Source organism: Stomoxys calcitrans, chromosome 3 (assembly GCF_963082655.1).
Source record: "Stomoxys calcitrans chromosome 3, idStoCalc2.1, whole genome shotgun sequence".
Lineage (NCBI taxonomy): Eukaryota > Metazoa > Arthropoda > Insecta > Diptera > Muscidae > Stomoxys > Stomoxys calcitrans.
Window position 1 is genome coordinate 187,108,565 of NC_081554.1, and position 19,328 is coordinate 187,127,892.

Consider the following 19,328-nt stretch of genomic DNA (forward strand, 5'->3'; position numbering starts at 1 on the left):
CAGGGTGGCTGATGAAAGCCGCTACCAAAAAAAAATGTAATAACTTTTTTTCTATTTAATAATAATAATTTAATAATTAATTTAATTAATTAATTAATTAATTTAATTAATAATAATTTAATAATTAATTTAATAATTTAATTTAACATGAATAAAAGAAAAATGTATTCCATACACCGAAAAAAAAATGTAGCAATATTCATCATTGTAGCAATATTCATCAGCCACCCTGTATGTGTGTGAGCTCAGTGTTTTTGGCTGGTTTTTCAGGCGGTTTTTTCAGCATTTTCTGAATTCTTAGTCCAATCTTCACCTCTTCTTTCTGTGGTATCGCAACGCACCAAACTGGCCGCCAATTCACATCACGTTAATAGTGGGCCATTCATTTATTATAACCTACGTTGACATTTAGATTTTTTTGCAATTTTAAACGCTCCCTTTTACCCCAGTTGGCTAATAAACTTTGACCTTAAAAAAAAGTTACCTGCAAAATTCAATTTTAACCACAAACAGCTTGACATAAGGCAGAGATTAAGCCAAAGATGTTTTAAGGCAAGATGAATGACCATTAGGAAAGCAAAACAAACAAAAAAACTAAACAAAGTAGAAATACTTAAAGTTAAGACCATCAAATACAAACATCACCAACCAACCAAACCCCCGACCACAATCATCCACTATTGGCTGGATAGATATGGTCCTGGGGCATGTTGTCTTGGATAGTTTGCTTGACGTTTCCTTGACTATTACTTACATTGTTTTTTATTCCGAGCCCAGCGTCTTCGAACACTTGCTCGACGTTCCACATCATTGCGTTGCATGAGTTTGTTTGGTGACCATGCTGGGGACCAAGAAGTCGATGTAGGCGATTCTGGACTTGCATGACCCACAATGCTGTTGCTGGAGACATTTATGTCTTGAGATAAGGATAAGCCCAGCGCTGAGGAGGATGCGGCAGAGCTAGAGGATGGTGCAGGTGGAAGCAATGAGGCCTTGCTATCATTGTGGCCATTGCCATTTGTTGATATTTGTTGATGTGATAAACTTTTTGCGGTTGATGCAATATGTCCATCATTACTTATATGACGATGATTGTGATGATGCTGTGGCTCCAGCTCCAGCTCCTCCTGCTTTAGATGATGAGCCAGTGACTCTGGGGTTTCATTCATGTTGTGTTGCTTTCCCTCCTCGGCCTTATATTCTGCGGTGGCTGTTGGTCTACTTGTCTTTGGGTCCCTTGAAGTGACAACAGTTTCATTGCTACTCTTGTCGTCGTTGGCAAACAAGGATGTTGTCATTGCACAACTTGGACTTGGTGTTGGATAGCTGCTATCAGCCAAAGTCGGCAATTTATCATGGCTACAAGCTTCCGTCTTCTCGGCCAGGTCTTTAGTTGATGCTGTTGATGGAACTTCCTCAGCCATTACCATTGGCATTTTTGAAACTTTTGTTGGCATATTTCTACTATTGTTGTTGTTGTTGTTGTTGTTGTTGTTGTTGTGGTTGTCATTTTGTGATGTTGTTGCTGTTGCTGTAGTTTCACTTTGGCCCATTGTAGTGATGGCCCCATTTCTCTGTTGTTTGCAGCTGTCATCGTTGACTTGGGCATAATATGCAATACGTTCCACCGAACCCACATACATTTCCATATCGGCCAAAAGTTTTACAACCCAATTCAAGTAAATTGGCATCAATAGGGTATAGTTTATGGCCAGACCCACCAAGGAGGGTGAGGGCGAGAATGCAATAGTAATGACAGACTCATCAGACGCAGAGGATGAGGACTCGTGGGCTGTCATCATATGCTGATGCCTGTCCTCGTTACCTCTGTTGCATGCTATTGTGGCGGCCAATAAAGCTGTCACTATGGCCACAAATACAATGACACCACCCAGGTAATCCTGTTGTTGTTTGGTTTTTTTTTTCGTAGGTTGGCCCCCAGAAATGAAGATGAGGTTTATGATAAAAAAGAAACAAAATGGGAAACATATTTAAGTTAGTTGGTTTATTTATTATTGTTGTGGCAACAAAACAAACTTGTGGCCCGAAACATAAAACTTTTGCTTAAAAAGCCAAAAATTAATCCTCATTCCCAAATCATTGCTAAATGGAAGCACTAATAGATCAATGAACATCTATCAGGAGTAAGTTCAGTATATTTTAGAAGAGGTTTAAAGAACTACTGTAGAAACAAACAAGTAGAAAATTTTTTTGATAATTTCATGAAAGAAGCCGTTACACAAAATTTCAGCTAAATCGGATAATAATTACATCCTCTGGAGGCTCAAGAAGTCAAGATCCCAGATCGGTCTATATGGCAGCAATATCAGGTTATGGCACGATTTGAACCATATTTAGCACAGTTGTTGGAAGTCACAACAAAATACGTCATGCGAAATTTCAGCCAAATCGGATAAGAATTGCGCCCTCTAGAGGGTCAAGAAGTCAAGATCTAAGATCGGTTAATATGGCAGCTATATCAGGTTATGAACCGATTTAAACCATATGTAGCACAGTTGTTGGAAGTCATAACCTAATACTTCATGCAAAATTTCAGTCAAATTGTATAGGAATTGCGCCCTCTAGAGGCTGAAGAAGTTAAGGCCCCAGAATTGCGCCCTCTAGAGGCTAAACAAGTCAAGGCCCCAGATTGGTTTATATGACAGCTATATCAGGTTATGGCACGATTTGAACCATATTTAGCACAGTTGTTGGAAGTCATAACCAAACACGTTATGCGAAATTTCAGTCAAATTGAATAGGAATTGCGCCCTCTAGAGGCTAAACAAGTCAAGGCCCCTGATTGGTTTATATGACAGCTTTGTCAGGTTATGGGCCGACTTCAACCATATTTAGAATTGCGCCCTCTAGAGAGTCAAGAAGTCAGGGTCCCAGATCGGTTTATATGACAGCTATATAAGGTTATTAACCATTTTAAACCATACATAGCACAGTTGTTGGAAGTCATAACCTAACACTTCATGCAAAATTTTAGTCAAATTGGATAGGAATTGCGCCCTCTAGAGGCTAAAGAAGTCAAGACCCCAGATCGGTATATATCACAGTTTTGTCAGGTTATGGACCGACTTCAACCGTATTTAGCACAGTTTTTGAAAGTCATAATAAAACACCTTAAGCCAAATCAATTAAGAATTGCGCCCTCTAGTGGCTCAAAAAGTCAAGATCCAAGATTGATTTATATGGCAGCAATATAAAAACATCGACCGATTTGGCCCATTTACTATCCCAACCGACCTACACAAATAAGAAGTATTTGTGCAAAATTTCAAGCGGCTAGCTTTATTCCTTCAAAAGTTTGAGTGCTTTCGAAAGACAGACGGACGGACAAACAAACGGACATGGCTAGATCGACTTAAAATATCATGACGATCAAGATACATATTCCGTCTGTTTGTCTGTCCGTTGAAATCAAGCTACAGTCCTTCAACCCGAAGATATTGAACTGAAACCTTACAAAGGTTCTTATTTTATCCATAGGCAGGATAAGTTCGAAGATGGGCTATATAGGACTGTATTTTGATATAGCCCTCATAGAGACCGGTAACCCGATTTAGGGTCATATGCTCATAACAACTGTATTTATTATGCGATCTGGCTGGATTTTGGCACAAGGATTTGTATTAAGATCCTTAACATCTCTGCCGAAAATGGTCTAGACCTTTCTCCTGATTTAGGGTCTTAGGCTCATAAAAGCTGCATATATTATCCGATTTGGCCGATATTAATTCTCCCGTCATCCGATCATAATATGATCCAGATCTTACAATTTAGGGCCTTAATCCCATAAAAAGCAGATTAATTGCCTAAATTCGCTGAAACTGGGACTTGTGTTTGAGTTCTCAGGACCTCAATCAAATATGAACCAGACCAGCCCCTATTTGGATATAACTATGGATATGATGGTGGAGTTATAATCAAAAAGGATGATTAATATATCAATGGTGGTGGGTATCTGAAGTTCTGCACGGCCAAATTTGGTACATTTTCATACCCACCACCCAAGGATGGGAGCATACTCATTTTGTCATTCTGTTTGCAACACATCGAAATTTGATCGTCGTAAAAATCTAAGACGATCTAGCCATGTCCGTCCGTCTGTCCGTCTGTCTGTTGAAATCACGCTACAGTCTTTAAAAATGGAAATATTGAGCTGAAACTATGCGCAGATTCTTTTTTTGTTCATAAGCAGGTTAGGTTCGATGATGGGCTATATCGGACTATATTTTGATATTGCCCCCATGTAGACCGATGCGTCGATTTTGGGTCCTGGGCCCATAAAAGCCGCATTTATTACCCGATTTTGCTGAAATTTTGGACAGTAAGTTGTGTTAGGCCAGTCGTGACCCAATTCCAGGGAGACACCCCTTCGATCTGATTTTGTATGCCTGATTCGAAATCTACTCCCGAATAACTTTCATTGGAGCCCCATATTGACATGAACGTCCAATATGTCTGTTTGGGGGAGTTTTGGCGTTAGTAAAAATCTAAGGCGATCTAGCCATGTCCGTCCGTCTGTCACGCTACAGTCTTTAAAAAAATATGAGCTGAAACTTTGCGCATAAGCTTTTGTTCATAAGCAGGTTAGGTTCGATGGTGGGCTATATCGGACTATATTTTGATATAGGCCCCATATAGACCGATGCGCCGATTTTGGGTCCTGGGCCCATAAAAACCGCATTTATTACCCGATTTTGCTGAAATTTCGAAAAGTGGGTTGTGACAAGCCTGTCGTGATCCACTTCCAGGGAGACCCCCCTTCGATCTGATTTTGTATGCCTGATTCGAAATCTACTCCCGAATAACTTTCATTGGAGCCCCATATTGACATGAACGTCCAATATGTCTGTTTGGGGGAGTTTTGGCGTTGGAGTGGCCCGTTGGTTGCTAAGACTTAAATTTAACTCTCCAGTACCTTTCATATGATACCCAAATCGTCCTGAGAGGTCCACTTTTGATTTTGAGTGGTGTCTTTGGTATAGGGGTGAGGTTCCGCCCCCATTCCGATATCGAAAAATTATACAGCCTACACAATATGCGAAAATTTCGAGAAAATCGGTTCTGTCGTTTTTATACCCACTACCATAGGATAGTCATTCTAGTCATTCCGTTTGTAACACCTTGAAATATTGATCTAGGACCCCATTAAGTATATATATATATATTCTTGATCGTCTCGACATTCTGAATCGAACTCGCCGTGTCCGACAGTCCGTCTGTCGAAATCACGATAGCCGTCGAACGCGTAGAGCTAGACGCGTAAAATTATGCACAGATACTTTAAAGTGATGAAGGTCGTTGGGGATTGCAAATGGGCCATATCGGTACGGATTTGGATATAGCTCCCATATAAACCGATTTGTTCTGTCCGATTTTGCACATGGCGTTTCGTTATGACTTCCAACAACTGCGCCGAGTACCGTCCGAATCGATATATAACCTGATATAGCTCTCATATAAACCGATCTCCCGATTTGACTTCTTGAGCCCTTGATTCTGTTTGCAACACATCAAAATATCTATTTCCGACCCTATAAGGTATATATATTCTTGATCGTCGTAAATATCTAAGACGATCTAGCCATGTCCATCCGTCTGTCTGTTGAAATCACGCTACAGTCTTTAAAAATAGATATATTGAGGTGAAACTTTGCAAAGATTCTTTTTTGTTCATAAGTCGATTACGTTCGAAGATGGGCTATATCGGACTATATCTTGATATAGCCCCCATATAGACCGATCCGCAGATTTAGGGTCTAAGGCCAATAAAAGCCGCATTTATTATCCGATTTTTCTGAAATTTGGGACAGTGAGTTGTGTTAGGCCCTTCGACATCCCTTTTCAATTTGGCCTAGATCGGTTCAGATTTGGATATAGCTGCCATATAGACCGATCCTCCGATTTAGGGTCTTAGGCTCATAAAAGCTTCATTTATTATCCGATTTTGCTGAAATTTGAGACAGTGAGTTGTGTTAGGCCCTTCGACATATTTCTCTAATTTGGCCCTGATCGGATCAGAATTGGATATAGCTGCCATATAGACCGATCTCACGATTTAGGGTCTTAGGCCCTTAAAAGCTTCATTTATTATCCGATTTTGCTGAAATTTGGGACAGTTAATTGTCTTAGGCCCCTCGATATCTTTCTCCAATTTGGCCCTGATCGGATCAGAATTGGATATAGCTGAGATCGGATACTTTCATCACTTTAAAGTATCCGATCTCACGATTTAAGGTTTAGGGCCCATAAAAGCTTCATTTATTATCCGATTTTGCTGAAATTTGGGACAGTGAATTGTCTTAGGCCCTTCGACATCTTTCTCCAATTTGGCCTTGATCGGATCAGATTTGAATATAGCTGCCATATAGACCGATCTCACGATTTAAGGTTTAGGGCCCATTAGGGACTTTTTGACATCAATGTTGTATATGGTTCAAATAGGTTTATTTTCAGTTATAGCTACTAAAAAGACCAATATTTTGGTATACACAATTGAACAATGACTTAAAGTTATTAGTATTTGGTCCAAATCGAAACATTTTCACCGAATTTTGATGAAAGGTGGTTTACATATATACCCGAGGTGGTGGGTATCCAAAGTTCAACCCAGTAATTGCCCAAAAAGTAATTGCGGATTTTTCATATTTTTTTCACAGCTTGTGACTCTGTAATTGCATTCTTTCTTCTGTCAGTTATCAGCTGTTACTTTTAGCTTGCTTTAGAAAAAAAGTGTAAAAAAATATATTTGATTAAAGTTCATTCTAAGTTTTATTAAAAATGCATTTACTTTCTTTTAAAAAATCCGCAATTACTTTTTGGGCAACCCAATATTTTATTTTATTTTATTTTCCTTTATTTTATTTTATTTTATTTTATTTTATTTTATTTTATTTTATTTTATTTTATTTTATTTTATTTTATTTTATTTTATTTTATTTTATTTTATTTTATTTTATTTTATTTTATTTTATTTTATTTTGTTTTATTTTATTTTATTTTATTTTATTTTATTTAATTTTATTTTATTTTATTTTATTTTATTTTATTTTATTTTATTTTATTTTATTTTATTTTATTTTATTTTATTTTATTTTATTTTATTTTATTTTATTTTATATTATTTGCCATCATTTTATCTCTTTAGAAAAAAAAATTTTTTTTTTGAGTGCATCAAAAAGTTTTTCCTTCATTCCCACGATACATCTTTCCTGATAAACAATGAATGAAACATTTTATGGCTATCAAAAAAAAAAATTGTGTTCAACACGGGACAATATCTTGGGAAGTGAAAATTCTATTGGTCCTTCCGTGACAAGGAGCAAAGACGGTTTTTATCATTGCTTCCTGCTGGTATTTTGTGGGTGGGGTGGTAGTGGTTGTGTGCCATGGTTATGGATGACAGATGTTGTCGTGTCCTGTCAAGGAGCATTAACAAGGAAACTATTTAAGTTTTACGAACAGCAACACACGCCAATAAAACATTCAAACTGGGAAAAGCATTTATAAAATAATGCGAATGATGATGAATTTCTAGGTATTTAAAAATTTGTTTAAATTGGAAAAAAAATCCACTTTGGGACTTAATGTTGGTCTCCGCCGATCTTTAGTTCTTTGTTAAGCTGTTCAATTGTTTCAGAATTTCCTTTCTTTGGCTTTTGTTTGTTCTCTAAGTTTCACTTACCAATGATATGCCCAACCATCGATTGCTGGTGTTTAAAATGGTGAATGCAATTGTATTTTCCTCCAAACGTCGGAAGAGTATTTCCGTAAAACGTGATTCCTGATTGTAGGCACGTATTGTTGTCACGCCCTGTATCGTTTCCGAGAGGTGGGAAATAACCGGTGAGTTGGTGGCATTTTCGATGCGCTGCAATTCTCTAAAATGAGTGCAAACAGAGATTCAATTTAGGGAAAACAGAATGTTAAAATAAATATAAAGCAATGAGAGAGAGAGAGAGGGAGTAAAAGATAAGGAAAATTTTTGGTAGTTTAAAATCATCTGAGTCCCTGCTTTTTAAAAGGAATTCTTTTTTTTTTTTTTGCCTTACCAAACAACAAAATGGAGTCCTCTTTATCTAAAATAAATTCTTAATACACTCGCTCTCTAGACGTTTAACAACAATTGTTGAGTTCTATAAGAAATGTTCCCTCTTTCAACCCTAGACCCGTTTGAAGAAAACATAACTTAGGCACCCTTTCTGCATTAAAAACAAATTTCCATTGTAGCCAAGCAGCTTCCCCTATTTTGTTTTACAAAAAAATGTATAGACTATCAAAAACTTCGGCCTTGTCCTACTCACTTCTATGCCAGAATTCCTTTTGATGTCTAGTGAGGGAGTTAAGAAAAAGAAAGGCAAAATAGAAGCAAAACACTTGGAAAATCTTTTTTCTGGGAAACAAATAAAATATGCAACACAACGGCTCAAGTTGTATAACCGGGCGCTCAAATGACAGCATGTGGGCAAGAAGAGCACAAGCACAAGAGCCATGCAATCGGCGATGCCATGCAAGGCTAACATGAGCCAGCCAAGCAAATCGACCACAAAGGGATTTTCTTAAGGGGTTCTTTTATTTTTCATGCCATCACCATTCAGCGTAGACGCTGTATAACATTTCAAGCGAGCAAAGAGTGTTGCACTTAAATGGGGAAATCATGTAGGAGAGATAGGTTACAGGTAGGCCATAGAAGAAATTTCACAAAAATCTGATATTAAACAAGTAAAAGTGTGCTAAGTTTGGCCGGGCCGAATCTTGGGAACCCGTTACCATGGATTCTGCCAAAATATGGGAGCTATATCTGGTTACAGACCGATTTTGAACGTATTTGGTACAGTTGTTGAAAGTCATAACAGAACACTGTGTGCAAAAATTTAGCCAAATTGGACAAACATTGAAGTTTGTAACGACTTAAGAAGTCAAATCGGGAGATCGGTGAATTTGGGAGCTATATCAGGTTCTTGACCGATTTGGACCGTACTCAACACAGTCGTTGAAAGTTATAACAAAACATTATGTGCAAAATTTCAGCCGAATCGGAAAAAAATTACACCTTCCAGAGGCCCATGAAATCAAGTCGGGGAGATCGGGTTATATGAGAGCTATATCAGGTTCTTGACCGATTTGGACCGTACTTGGCACAGTTGATGAAAGTCGTAACGGAACACTTCATGTTTAATTTCAACCAAATCGAACATAAAATGCGGCTTGTAAGGGCTCCAGAAGTCAAATCGGGTGATCGGTTTATATAGGAGCTATATCAGGTTCTTGACCGATTTAGACGGTATTTTGCACAGTTGTAGGAAATCATAACAAAATACTTTATGTAAAATTTCAGCCAAATCGAAGAAAATTGCAGCTTACAGGGGCTCAAGAAGTCAAATCGCGGGATCGGTTTATATGAGAGCTATATCTGCATTTAAACCGATGTAGATCCCCAATGACCTACATCAATACTAAGTATCTGTGCAAAATTTCAAGCGGTTAGCTTTACGCGTTCGACCACTATCGTGATTTCGACAGACGGACGAACATGGCTAGATCGAATCATAATGTCGAGATGATCCAGATTTTATATACTTTATGGGGTCGCAGATCAATATTTCGAGGTGTTACAAACGGAATGACTAGAGGTTAGTATACCCCCATCCTATGGTGATGGGTGTAAAAAGGTCCCTTATCATTGAGTTTAAACTTGAATGGGAAAGCTCTCATTGATGTGTGAAAAGTTTGCCCCTGTTCGTTTCAAGGGCAAAATTTTACTCTACTCCCAAGTGCATTTCTTTTGAGTCCTATATAACCACTTTGGTAAATATTTCTTCTTTACGGGGTATTTCGGAGGTGGGATGGCCACCCAAACTCTTGGCCTTTAAAGCAAATATACGCTTAGCGCTCCAAATACATTTTATATGAGCCCCATAAATAATAAATAAGTTCTATTTGAGGGTTGAGTGGACCCCAGGGTCTTTGTCCTAACCGTGAGTATCAATTTCGTAATCCCAAATAACTTTTGTATAAGAATAGCCGAACCGGGCCCGCTCCGCTGCGCCTTCTTTAACTGTCTAATATCTTTTTAGGGTGAGGACACTTCGCCCTGAATGCGGATATCGAATTCGTGCAAATCGTTCGAATCCGGGCGAGAACATCGGACAAAGCGGTGTTTATCCCGTCTTAATGCCATGCATGGTCATTTGAAAAAAATTCCACAAAATGGTGAAACACACTGTGGAACGCCGTTCGGACTTGGCTATAAAAAAAGGTCCCCAATCATTGAGTTTGAACTGGAATCGAAAAGAACGCATTTATGAGTGAGAATTTGCCCCTTCTCGGTTCCTGGTGGTAATATTCTTCCTTAGGGTATTGTTCTCGTTAGGGGAGGGATGGCACCTCAGACATTTCCATTTTTTTTAATAAAGGTAATGATAAATGCTTTTTATTCGAGGGATGGCACCTCAGTCATTTTAACTCAAAGATCGATATTAAATTTGTGCTTCACTCCCAAATCCTTTTTATTTGAGCCCCATTTTGCCATGTTGGGTAAATATGGCCCCACCGGCACTTTGCCCTTTAAATAGAAATAAAATTCGTTCTTTACTCCCAAATACCATTGATTTGAGCTCCATATTGCCATAGTCGAAAATGTATTTCAGTTTAGGGGGTGCTTTAGGACGTATCCCCAAACACATGGCTCCAAAATTGGATATCAGATACGTTTTCTACTCTCAAATACCTTTCATTTGGGTGTCATATTGTCATAATGGGACAACGAACTTATTTGACGTATTCTTAGGAGAAAAAGCTCCACCCAGACCTAAACACAAATTTTAATGTCATATTCGTCATCTACTCCCAAATAGTCCCATACAGCCATGGTCGGCTAATTTGCCCATTTGGGAGTAATTGGGGGTGGGGCGTCCTCCCATTATTTGGAACTAATTTTATATGCCATATATGTTATCCACTGCCGAATGCTTTTTATTTGAGTCTCATATATCTGTTTAGATAAGTTTTGGGGTCGGAGCAACCCGCTGAGTACTTTGACCCAAAAATTTATTACGATATTCGTTTTCTAGTCTCCAATACCTTTCATTTGATACCCATATTGTGCTATGTCAGTCCACTTCTGATTTTGGGTTGCGTTTTTTTGGGTTAGGGGGAGGGTCCACCGATATCTTAAGATTATATAACCTATGTTTCCTTCCACAAAAACCTACACAATCTGTGAACATTTTAAGAAAATCGGTTCAGCCGTTTTTATAGCCACAACCGAAGGATCGGAGTATATTAATTTTGTCATTCCGATCGAGCTATGTCCGTCCGTCCGTCCATCTGTCTTTTGAAACCACGCTACAGTCTTTAAAAATAGAGATATTGAGATATTGAAACTTTGCACAGATTCTTTTTTTGTCCATAAGCAGGTTAAGTTCGAAGATGGGCTATATCGGTCTATATCTTGATATAGCCCCCATATAGACCGATCCGTCGATTGAGGGTCTTAGACATTTCTTATCCAATTTTGCTGAAACTTGGGACAATGAGTTATGTTAGGCTCTTCGACATCCATCTTCAATTTGGCCCAGATTGGTCCAGATTTGGATAGAGCTGCCATATAGACCGATCCGTCGATTTAGGGTCCTGGACCCATAAAAGCCACATTTCTTATCCGATTTTGTTGAAATTTGGGACAGTGAGTTATGTTAGGCCCTTTGATATTTTTCGTCAATTTTGCCCAGATCAGTTTAGATTTGGATATAGCTGCCATATAGACCGATCCGCCTATTAAGGGTCCTAGACCCATAAAAGCGACATTTATTATTCGATTTTGCTGAAATTTGGGACAGTGAGTTGTGTTAGGCCCTTCGATATTCTTCTTCCATTTGGCTCAGATCGGCCCAGATTTGGATATAGCTGCCATATAGACCGATTTCTCGATTTAAGGTTTGGGGCCATAAAAGGAACATTTATTGTCCGATTTCCGCGAAATTTGGGAAAATGAGTTGTGTTAGGCTCTTTGACATTTTTCTACAACTTGAGTGAAATCGGTCCAGATTTGGATATAGCTACCATATAGACCGATATCTCCATTTGAAGTCTTGGTCCCATAAAAGGCGCATTTATAATCCGATTTTGCTGAAATTTGACACAGCGACGTATGTTAGGCTTTTCGACAACTGTGTCGTATATTGTTCAAATCGGTTTATTGTTAGATAAAGCTACTAAAAAGACCAATATTTTGTTATACACAACAACATATTTCCATAAAGTTGCTATGGGGCATATGGTATGCCCTTTTCACCGGATTTTGATGAAACTTGGTTTACATATACGACAATACAGTAACATTTTAATGCCAAATTCGTACTCTATTCTCAAATACCTTTCATTTGATAACCATATTGCCCAAAGCGGTGAAAGTGTCCTCTTTGAGCTTTTTAGGGGGTGGGGGACCTCCCCGAAACTAAAGAGTGACATTTGTACACCAAATTCGTGCTCTACTCTTAAATACCTTTCATTTGATATACATATTGTCTCAATCGGTGCACATGTCCGTTCGGGTGGGTTTTGGGATGGGGCGTCCCCCCAGGTTATTTGACACCAAAATTTTATACCAATTTTGTGTTTTTGCGGTACCATAAGGTGGCATACAAAATTTTGTTTAAATCGATGCACCCGTCCCCAATATGCAAATTGGGGTAAGGGGGAGGGTCCGTCCCCTTGGAATATCAAAAAATGTAGTAACCTATTTTCACCGGGGGCTCCAACTTTAGCATCTGTGAAAAATCGTTTAAGCCGCTTTTGAGTCTATACGGAACAGACAAACAAACAAACAAAGCGCAACGATTTCATTTTTATATAATATTGGGTTGCCCAAAAAGTAATTGCGGATTTTTCATATAGTCGGCGTTGACAAATTTTTTCACAGCTTGTGACTCTGTAATTGCATTCTTTCTTCTGTCAGTTATCAGCTGTTACTTTTAGCTTGCTTTAGAAAAAAAGTGTAAAAAAGTATATTTGATTAAAATTCATTCTTAGATTTATTAAAAATGCATTTACTTTCTTTTAAAAAATCCGCAATTACTTTTTGGGCAACCAATAGATATAAAATTTTTATTAAATATTTTTATAAAAAAAGTTTTAGTTTTTGTTTTACTAAAACTTTCCAAAATTTATTAAAAATATTAAATTTTCAGAATTTTGTATTAAATTTAAATTTTTGACCATTTTTTATGACTATTAATTTTTGTCAAATTTTTATGAAAATTTGGTATATAAACTTTTTGGTAAAAATCCCATTTGGTGGAACAAGTAAATGAAAATTAATTTTCATTTATATAAGAAAAAGTTAATTTTCTCAAATTATTGCTATAAAGATTTAAAATTTTTTGTAGATATTTCTCCTTTAAAATTTTGCATTGCCTGGGTAAATCTCAGTCAGTTACCCTACCAAGGATTTTTTATTTGTTTACTTTCCTCTAGTCTCAACGAAAAAGGAAAAACATCTTGAAAATAACTTAAAGGATATGTAGTCCATATAGAGTTTATCCTGCATCTAGCCTTCTATGCAGAAGCGCTTGTCGCATTGCCTGCTCTGTATTCGTTCCCTATGGTTTTTGGGATGTATGATAAGCAGACGCAGGGCCAATGTTTCGTGGAAACAAGACAAGTCAACTTGCACGAGAATGTTTTTTTTTCTCTCCACATTTATTTTCGTACAAAGGATTTTATTTTGTGCTATATCCTTTTGTTGTGGGACGTTGGCGGCAACTTTTCTAAACAGCTGGCCCCCACATACCAAACATGTAGCGCAATTGGAGACGCTTGGCTGTGCGAATAAAGCAAAACCAAAAAATGTTTTCCCTCAAAAAAAAGGAACGTGGCTCTCCTTTAACGATATGTAAATACTTTTGCCGCACTTCTTCTTCTTCTAGGAGTGTTAAAATAAATGTAAGTAATGATACTCACTCTGTGCTTTGGTACTTGTTGTGAATTGCGACAACGCAAGTGAACATAGTGGCTTTAGAATAGTTTTATAATTTTGTGATTGTTTGGGGAGCTGGCTAAGCTACAAAGGAATTTACAGTTGAGCATGATGCAATTACTTGATATCCGTTTTCGCTTTGGAGAAGGTAACTGGGGAAGTTTGGGAACAGGAACTTCAATTGAGCTGCCTTGGGGTATAGTCCCAGCAAATGGAGAAGGAAGTTGCCAAGGGAGTTTTATAGGTTTCAGAGGAAAATAAAAAACAAGCATTTGAAAGGTTTCCAATGTCTTAGAACATTATCTTAATTTTTCTTCTTTTATATTCCTACTAGAAAAATTTTATAAAAAAATTTTCGTTAGAGACAAAATTTTCACAATTTTTTTCGAAAATAAAAATTGCTCTTTGTCACCCTACCGTAGGATGGAGGTATACTAATTTCGCCACTTCGTTTGTAACACCTTGAAAAATTCGTTCTAGACCCCATAAAGTTTATATATTCTTGATTGTCATGGCGTTTTAAGTCGATCTAGCCAAGTTCTTCCGCTTGTCCGACCGACCGTCAGTCTGTCGAAAGCACGCTAAATTTCGAAGGAGTAAAGCTAGACACCTGAAATTTTGCACATATACTTCTTATTTGAGTAGGTCAGCTGGGATTGTAAATGGACCATATCGGTCCATGTTTTAATATAGCTGCCATACAAACAGATCTTGGATCTTGACTTCTTGAGCTATTAGGGGGCTCAATTCTAATCCGATTTGGCTAAAATTTTGAAAGAGGTGGTTTTCTATGACTTCCAACAACTATGCTAAGTTCACTTCAAATCGGTCTATAACAATATATAGCTGCCATATCAACCGAAAATGGATCTTGACTTCTTGAGCCTCTAGAGGGCGCAATTCTCATCTGATTTTAGCTGCCATATCAACCGATAATGGATGTTGACTTCTTGAGCCTCTAGAGGGCGCAATTCTTATCTGATTTTGAAGTTTTGCACCAGGTATTATATTTTTACTTCGAACATTTGTGCTAAGTATCGTCCAAATCGCTTCATAAATTGATATAGCTCCTATATAAACCGATCTCGGATATTGATTCTTGAGCCTATAGAGGGCGCAGTTATTAGCCGATTTGTCTGAAATTGTGCATGAAGTATTTTGGTTTGACCACCAACAACTGTGCCTAGTATAATTCGAAGCGGTTGATAACCTGATATAACTGTCATATAAACCGATTTCGGATCTTGACTTCTTGAGCCTCTAGAGGGCGCAATTCTCAGCCGATTTGGCTGAAATTGAGTATGAAGTGTTTTGTTATGACTTCCAACAACTGTGCCAAGTATGGTTTAAGTTGTTTTAGTTCGAATCCGTTGATAACCTGATATCGCTGCCATATAAACCAATTCCGGATGTTGACTTCTTGATCCGCTAGCAATTATTATCGAATTAGACTGAAATTGTGCATGAATTGTTTCGTATTCACTTCTAACAACTGCGCCAAGTATAGTTTATATCGGTTAATATCCTGATATAGCTCCCATATAAACTGATTTCAGATCTTGACTTCTCGAGCCTCTAGAGGGCACAATTACTACCTGCTTTGCCTGAAATTTTGCATGAAGTGTTTTGGTTTGCCCATCCACATATGTGCTAAGTATGGCCCCAGTCAGTTCAGTATAAGCCGATCTCCCGATTTCATTTCTTGAGCCACTATAGGGCTCAATTCATATCCGATATGGCTGAAATTTTGCACAATGAATTCCACGTAGGTCTCCAACAACCAAACCGTAGCGTAGCAATTCTTATTCATTATCCATTGCTTGCTATTAAGAGATATCGGCCAAAGAACTTGACGACGCGATCCATGGTGGAGGATATATAAGATTCCGTCCGTTCGAACTTAGCACGCTTTAACCTGTCTTTTTTTTTTTGGCTAAAATAAAAATTTTCAAATTTTTTTATATATATAAACCACCTTTCGTCATAATCCAATGAATATGAATAATTTTTGCCCCCATAGCAGATATATCGAAATATGGTCCGATTTAGACCGAATTCGGCTCGGTCATTGAGTGGTCTAAAAGATACAAGTCATTGATCAATTTTGTAGTACAAAAAATTGGTCTTTTTGGTAGCTATATTTCACCTTAGCGCAGAGATTAGCATGTCCGCCTATGATGCTGAACACCTGGGCTCAACCCCAGGCGAGACCATCATAAAATTTTCGTCGTTGGTTATCCCCTCCAAATGTTGGCGACATTTGTGAGGTGCTATGAGATGTAAAAATTTCTTCTCAAAAGAGGTGTCGCACAGCCGCACGCCGCCTGGACTCGGCTATAAAAAGGAGGTCCCCTAATTTGGCACAATCGGTCAATAAATGCGCCTTTTATGAGCCCAAAACCTTAAATCGAAAGATCGTTCTATATGACAACTATTGTATATCAAATCTGGACCGATCTGGGCCAAGTTGCAGAAAAATTCCGAGAGAGATAATAAATGCACCTTTTATGGGCCCAAACCCTTAAATCGAGAGATGGGTCTATGTAGCAACTATATCCAAATCTGGATCGATCTGGGTCAAATTAAAGAAAGATACCGAAGGGCCTAACACAACTCTATATCCCAAATTTTGGCAAAATCGGACAATAATTACGCTTTTTTATGGGCCCAAAACCTTAAATCGAGAAATCGGTCTATATGGCAGCTATATCCAAATCTGGACCGATCGAGGTCTAATTAAAGAAAGATGCCGAAGGGCCTAACATAACTCACTGCACTAAATCTTGGCAAAATCGGACAATAAATGCGCCTTTTATGGCCCCAAGACCTTAAATCGAGAGATCGGTCTATATGGCACCTATGTCCAAATCTGGACCGATCTGGGTCAAATTAAAGAAAGATGCCGAAGTGCCTAACACAACTCACTATCCCCAATATTGGCAAAATCGGACAATAAATGCGTCTTTTATGGCCCCAAGACCTTAAATCGAGAGACCGGTCTATATGACAGCTATATCCAAATCTGAAACGATCTGAACCAAATTGAAGAAGGATATCGAAGGGCCTAACACAATCCTCTGTCCCAAATTTCAGCAAAATCGTATAATTAATGTGGCTTTTATGGGCCTAAAACCTTAAATCGCGGATTGGTCTATATGGGGGGCTATATCAAGATATGGTCCGATATAGCCCAACATCGAACTTAACCTGCCTGTGGACAAAAGAAAAATCTGTGCAAAGTTTCAGCTCAATATCTTTATTTTTTAAGACTGCAGCGTGATTTCAACAGACAGATGGAGAGACGGACGGACAAACCATGTACATTTCGATGTGTTGCAAACGGAATGACAAAAAGAATATACCCTCATCCTTCGGTGGTGGGTATATGTAATAATATTAGCAATCCTTTCTACAGGAAAAACAATTTTTTGACATTTTTTGTAATTTTTTTTCACGTTTTAGCCTGTGCTACAATTTTTTCATGTTTTTATACCTTGAATGTCATATGTGGCGAATGAGTATTTATAATTTTATGAACACTGTAGCGTATGATTTATTTTAATTTTAAACGAATGTGGCGTATAATCAACGTAATTTATTCAGAATAAGTAAGAAAAAACCCACAATACTTACAAAGTGAATATTTAATCTACTCATATCAATTTTATGATAATTTCCCCATTTCAAAAACTAATCTAAAAAAATGAAGTTAATTTTTTAATACTTCCTTTTAGCTTTCAAACGTTTATAGAAAATCAAAACGAGTCTAATTTGTTTTTTCTTTTTGCTTATATCAATACACCTAACAGCTGTTAATTAAAGTCCACTCTAACCTCAACTCCAGCAGTTGGTAGTCTAGACAAAGTTTTCTTTAGTGAAATTGACGTAGGCGCTCATAAAATATTTTTCAAATAATTAAAGAAGATTTTGGGGCGAAAAACAATACAAAAGAGAAGAAATAAAGAAAACAAATCAAAAACTTGTCGACAAACGCCTTCTCGGGCGATTATTCTTCTTGGGACCCTTCAACTACATTTGAAGCCATCATCAACATGTCTCAATCAAAAAACATAAAAAATGAAAGAAGGAAGAAAATTGTTCAACTAATTTGCAGCAATTGTTTAAGATGAGGGGGTGGTTGGCAGAGTTTGTTCTGGGCAATGGTAAGTCCTTTTGGTATTGTGCACCTCATTACGGATTCCTACTACCACCATTATGCACTATGATGGTGGAGGTTTGGTCATAAATAGTAGACAGAAAATGGTTATGCACATTGGAGATGAACACAAAATACGTTTAAAATTAAAGTTGCCAGCAAATGTGCACAAAATATTGCTAGACCCTTTTTTTCTTAGAAAATGAGGATTTTCATAACATGCTCCCCACCCTTGCCGCATCGACTGCTGTTGGGGCTACTGAAGATCTTTTTAGTTATGCAATATGTGTTTTCTCTCACTCTGCCCACTTTTCTGGAACGCAGTCTGCAAGGAGACAGCAGGTTCTCAAATGTATATTTTCTTATTCCTTTGAGCTTTATTAGTTATAACTCGACAAGTATGAATTTTTAAATTGTTGCTGTGGTGAAAACTTGTATTTCGCATGTTTTTGACAGGCAAAAAAAAACATGTTCAACGACTTTATCATTTGTTTGTTTATTTGTGTATTTTTTTCTTGGAAAAGTTTGAAATTTGTTGTGGTAATTCCAGCTCTATTCTTTTAGGTTCTCTCTATAGTAACAGCGGTCCATCTTATTAGGAAAAAAAGTCACGTACACCTAGAGACAGCATTGAAAAGTCGGGGAGGAAATGTGATTGCAGTCACAAACTGGTTGCCAGCAGACAATTGCTTTAATTTTTAATTGTGAAACTTTTGCGACTTTTTGTTTAGTTTTAATGAGTACACATTACTCTCTTTATGAGTATAACTTACAATTAAAGTAAATGAAAAAGAAAAAATAAGTAGTTTTTATTGAAGGTGTAATGGGATGTCAAAAAGCTAAAATCAAAATAAATGGAGGTGACAAAATTCTCGATTCCTAATGTTTATTTAAACTTAATAAACTGTTGAGGAACTTTGTAAGGTTTGTCCTTGGTGTCCTATGAATATTCTATTACTTGTACACTGTAACGTATGATTATAAATCATGCCATCAACAGGTGGCGTATGATTTATAATGATTTGGTATGTGATTTATTTTATTATACTTATTGTCATAGTAAAAAGGCTATACTACTTCTTTTATACCGTTTCTGGTACCTTGAAATATCGATCTGTGAACCTATAAAGTATGTATGCATATTCTTAGTGGTCTAACATAATACTCGATCCAATCATG

General features: G+C 37.5%; 1 protein-coding gene across 1 annotated transcript in view; it reads right to left on the reverse strand.

Moving 5' to 3' along the window:
* LOC106088208 (ATP-binding cassette sub-family C member Sur) overlaps window positions 1-19,328 on the reverse strand; it is a 189,799-nt gene that overhangs the window by 31,514 nt on the left and 138,957 nt on the right. Inside the window, exons 19-20 of the mRNA XM_059365738.1 lie at window positions 7,700-7,895; window positions 755-1,901 (exon numbers count right to left, since the gene is read on the reverse strand). Coding sequence (XP_059221721.1) covers window positions 755-1,901; window positions 7,700-7,895 — 1,343 coding nt within the window. The remainder of the gene's footprint in view (window positions 1-754; window positions 1,902-7,699; window positions 7,896-19,328) is intronic.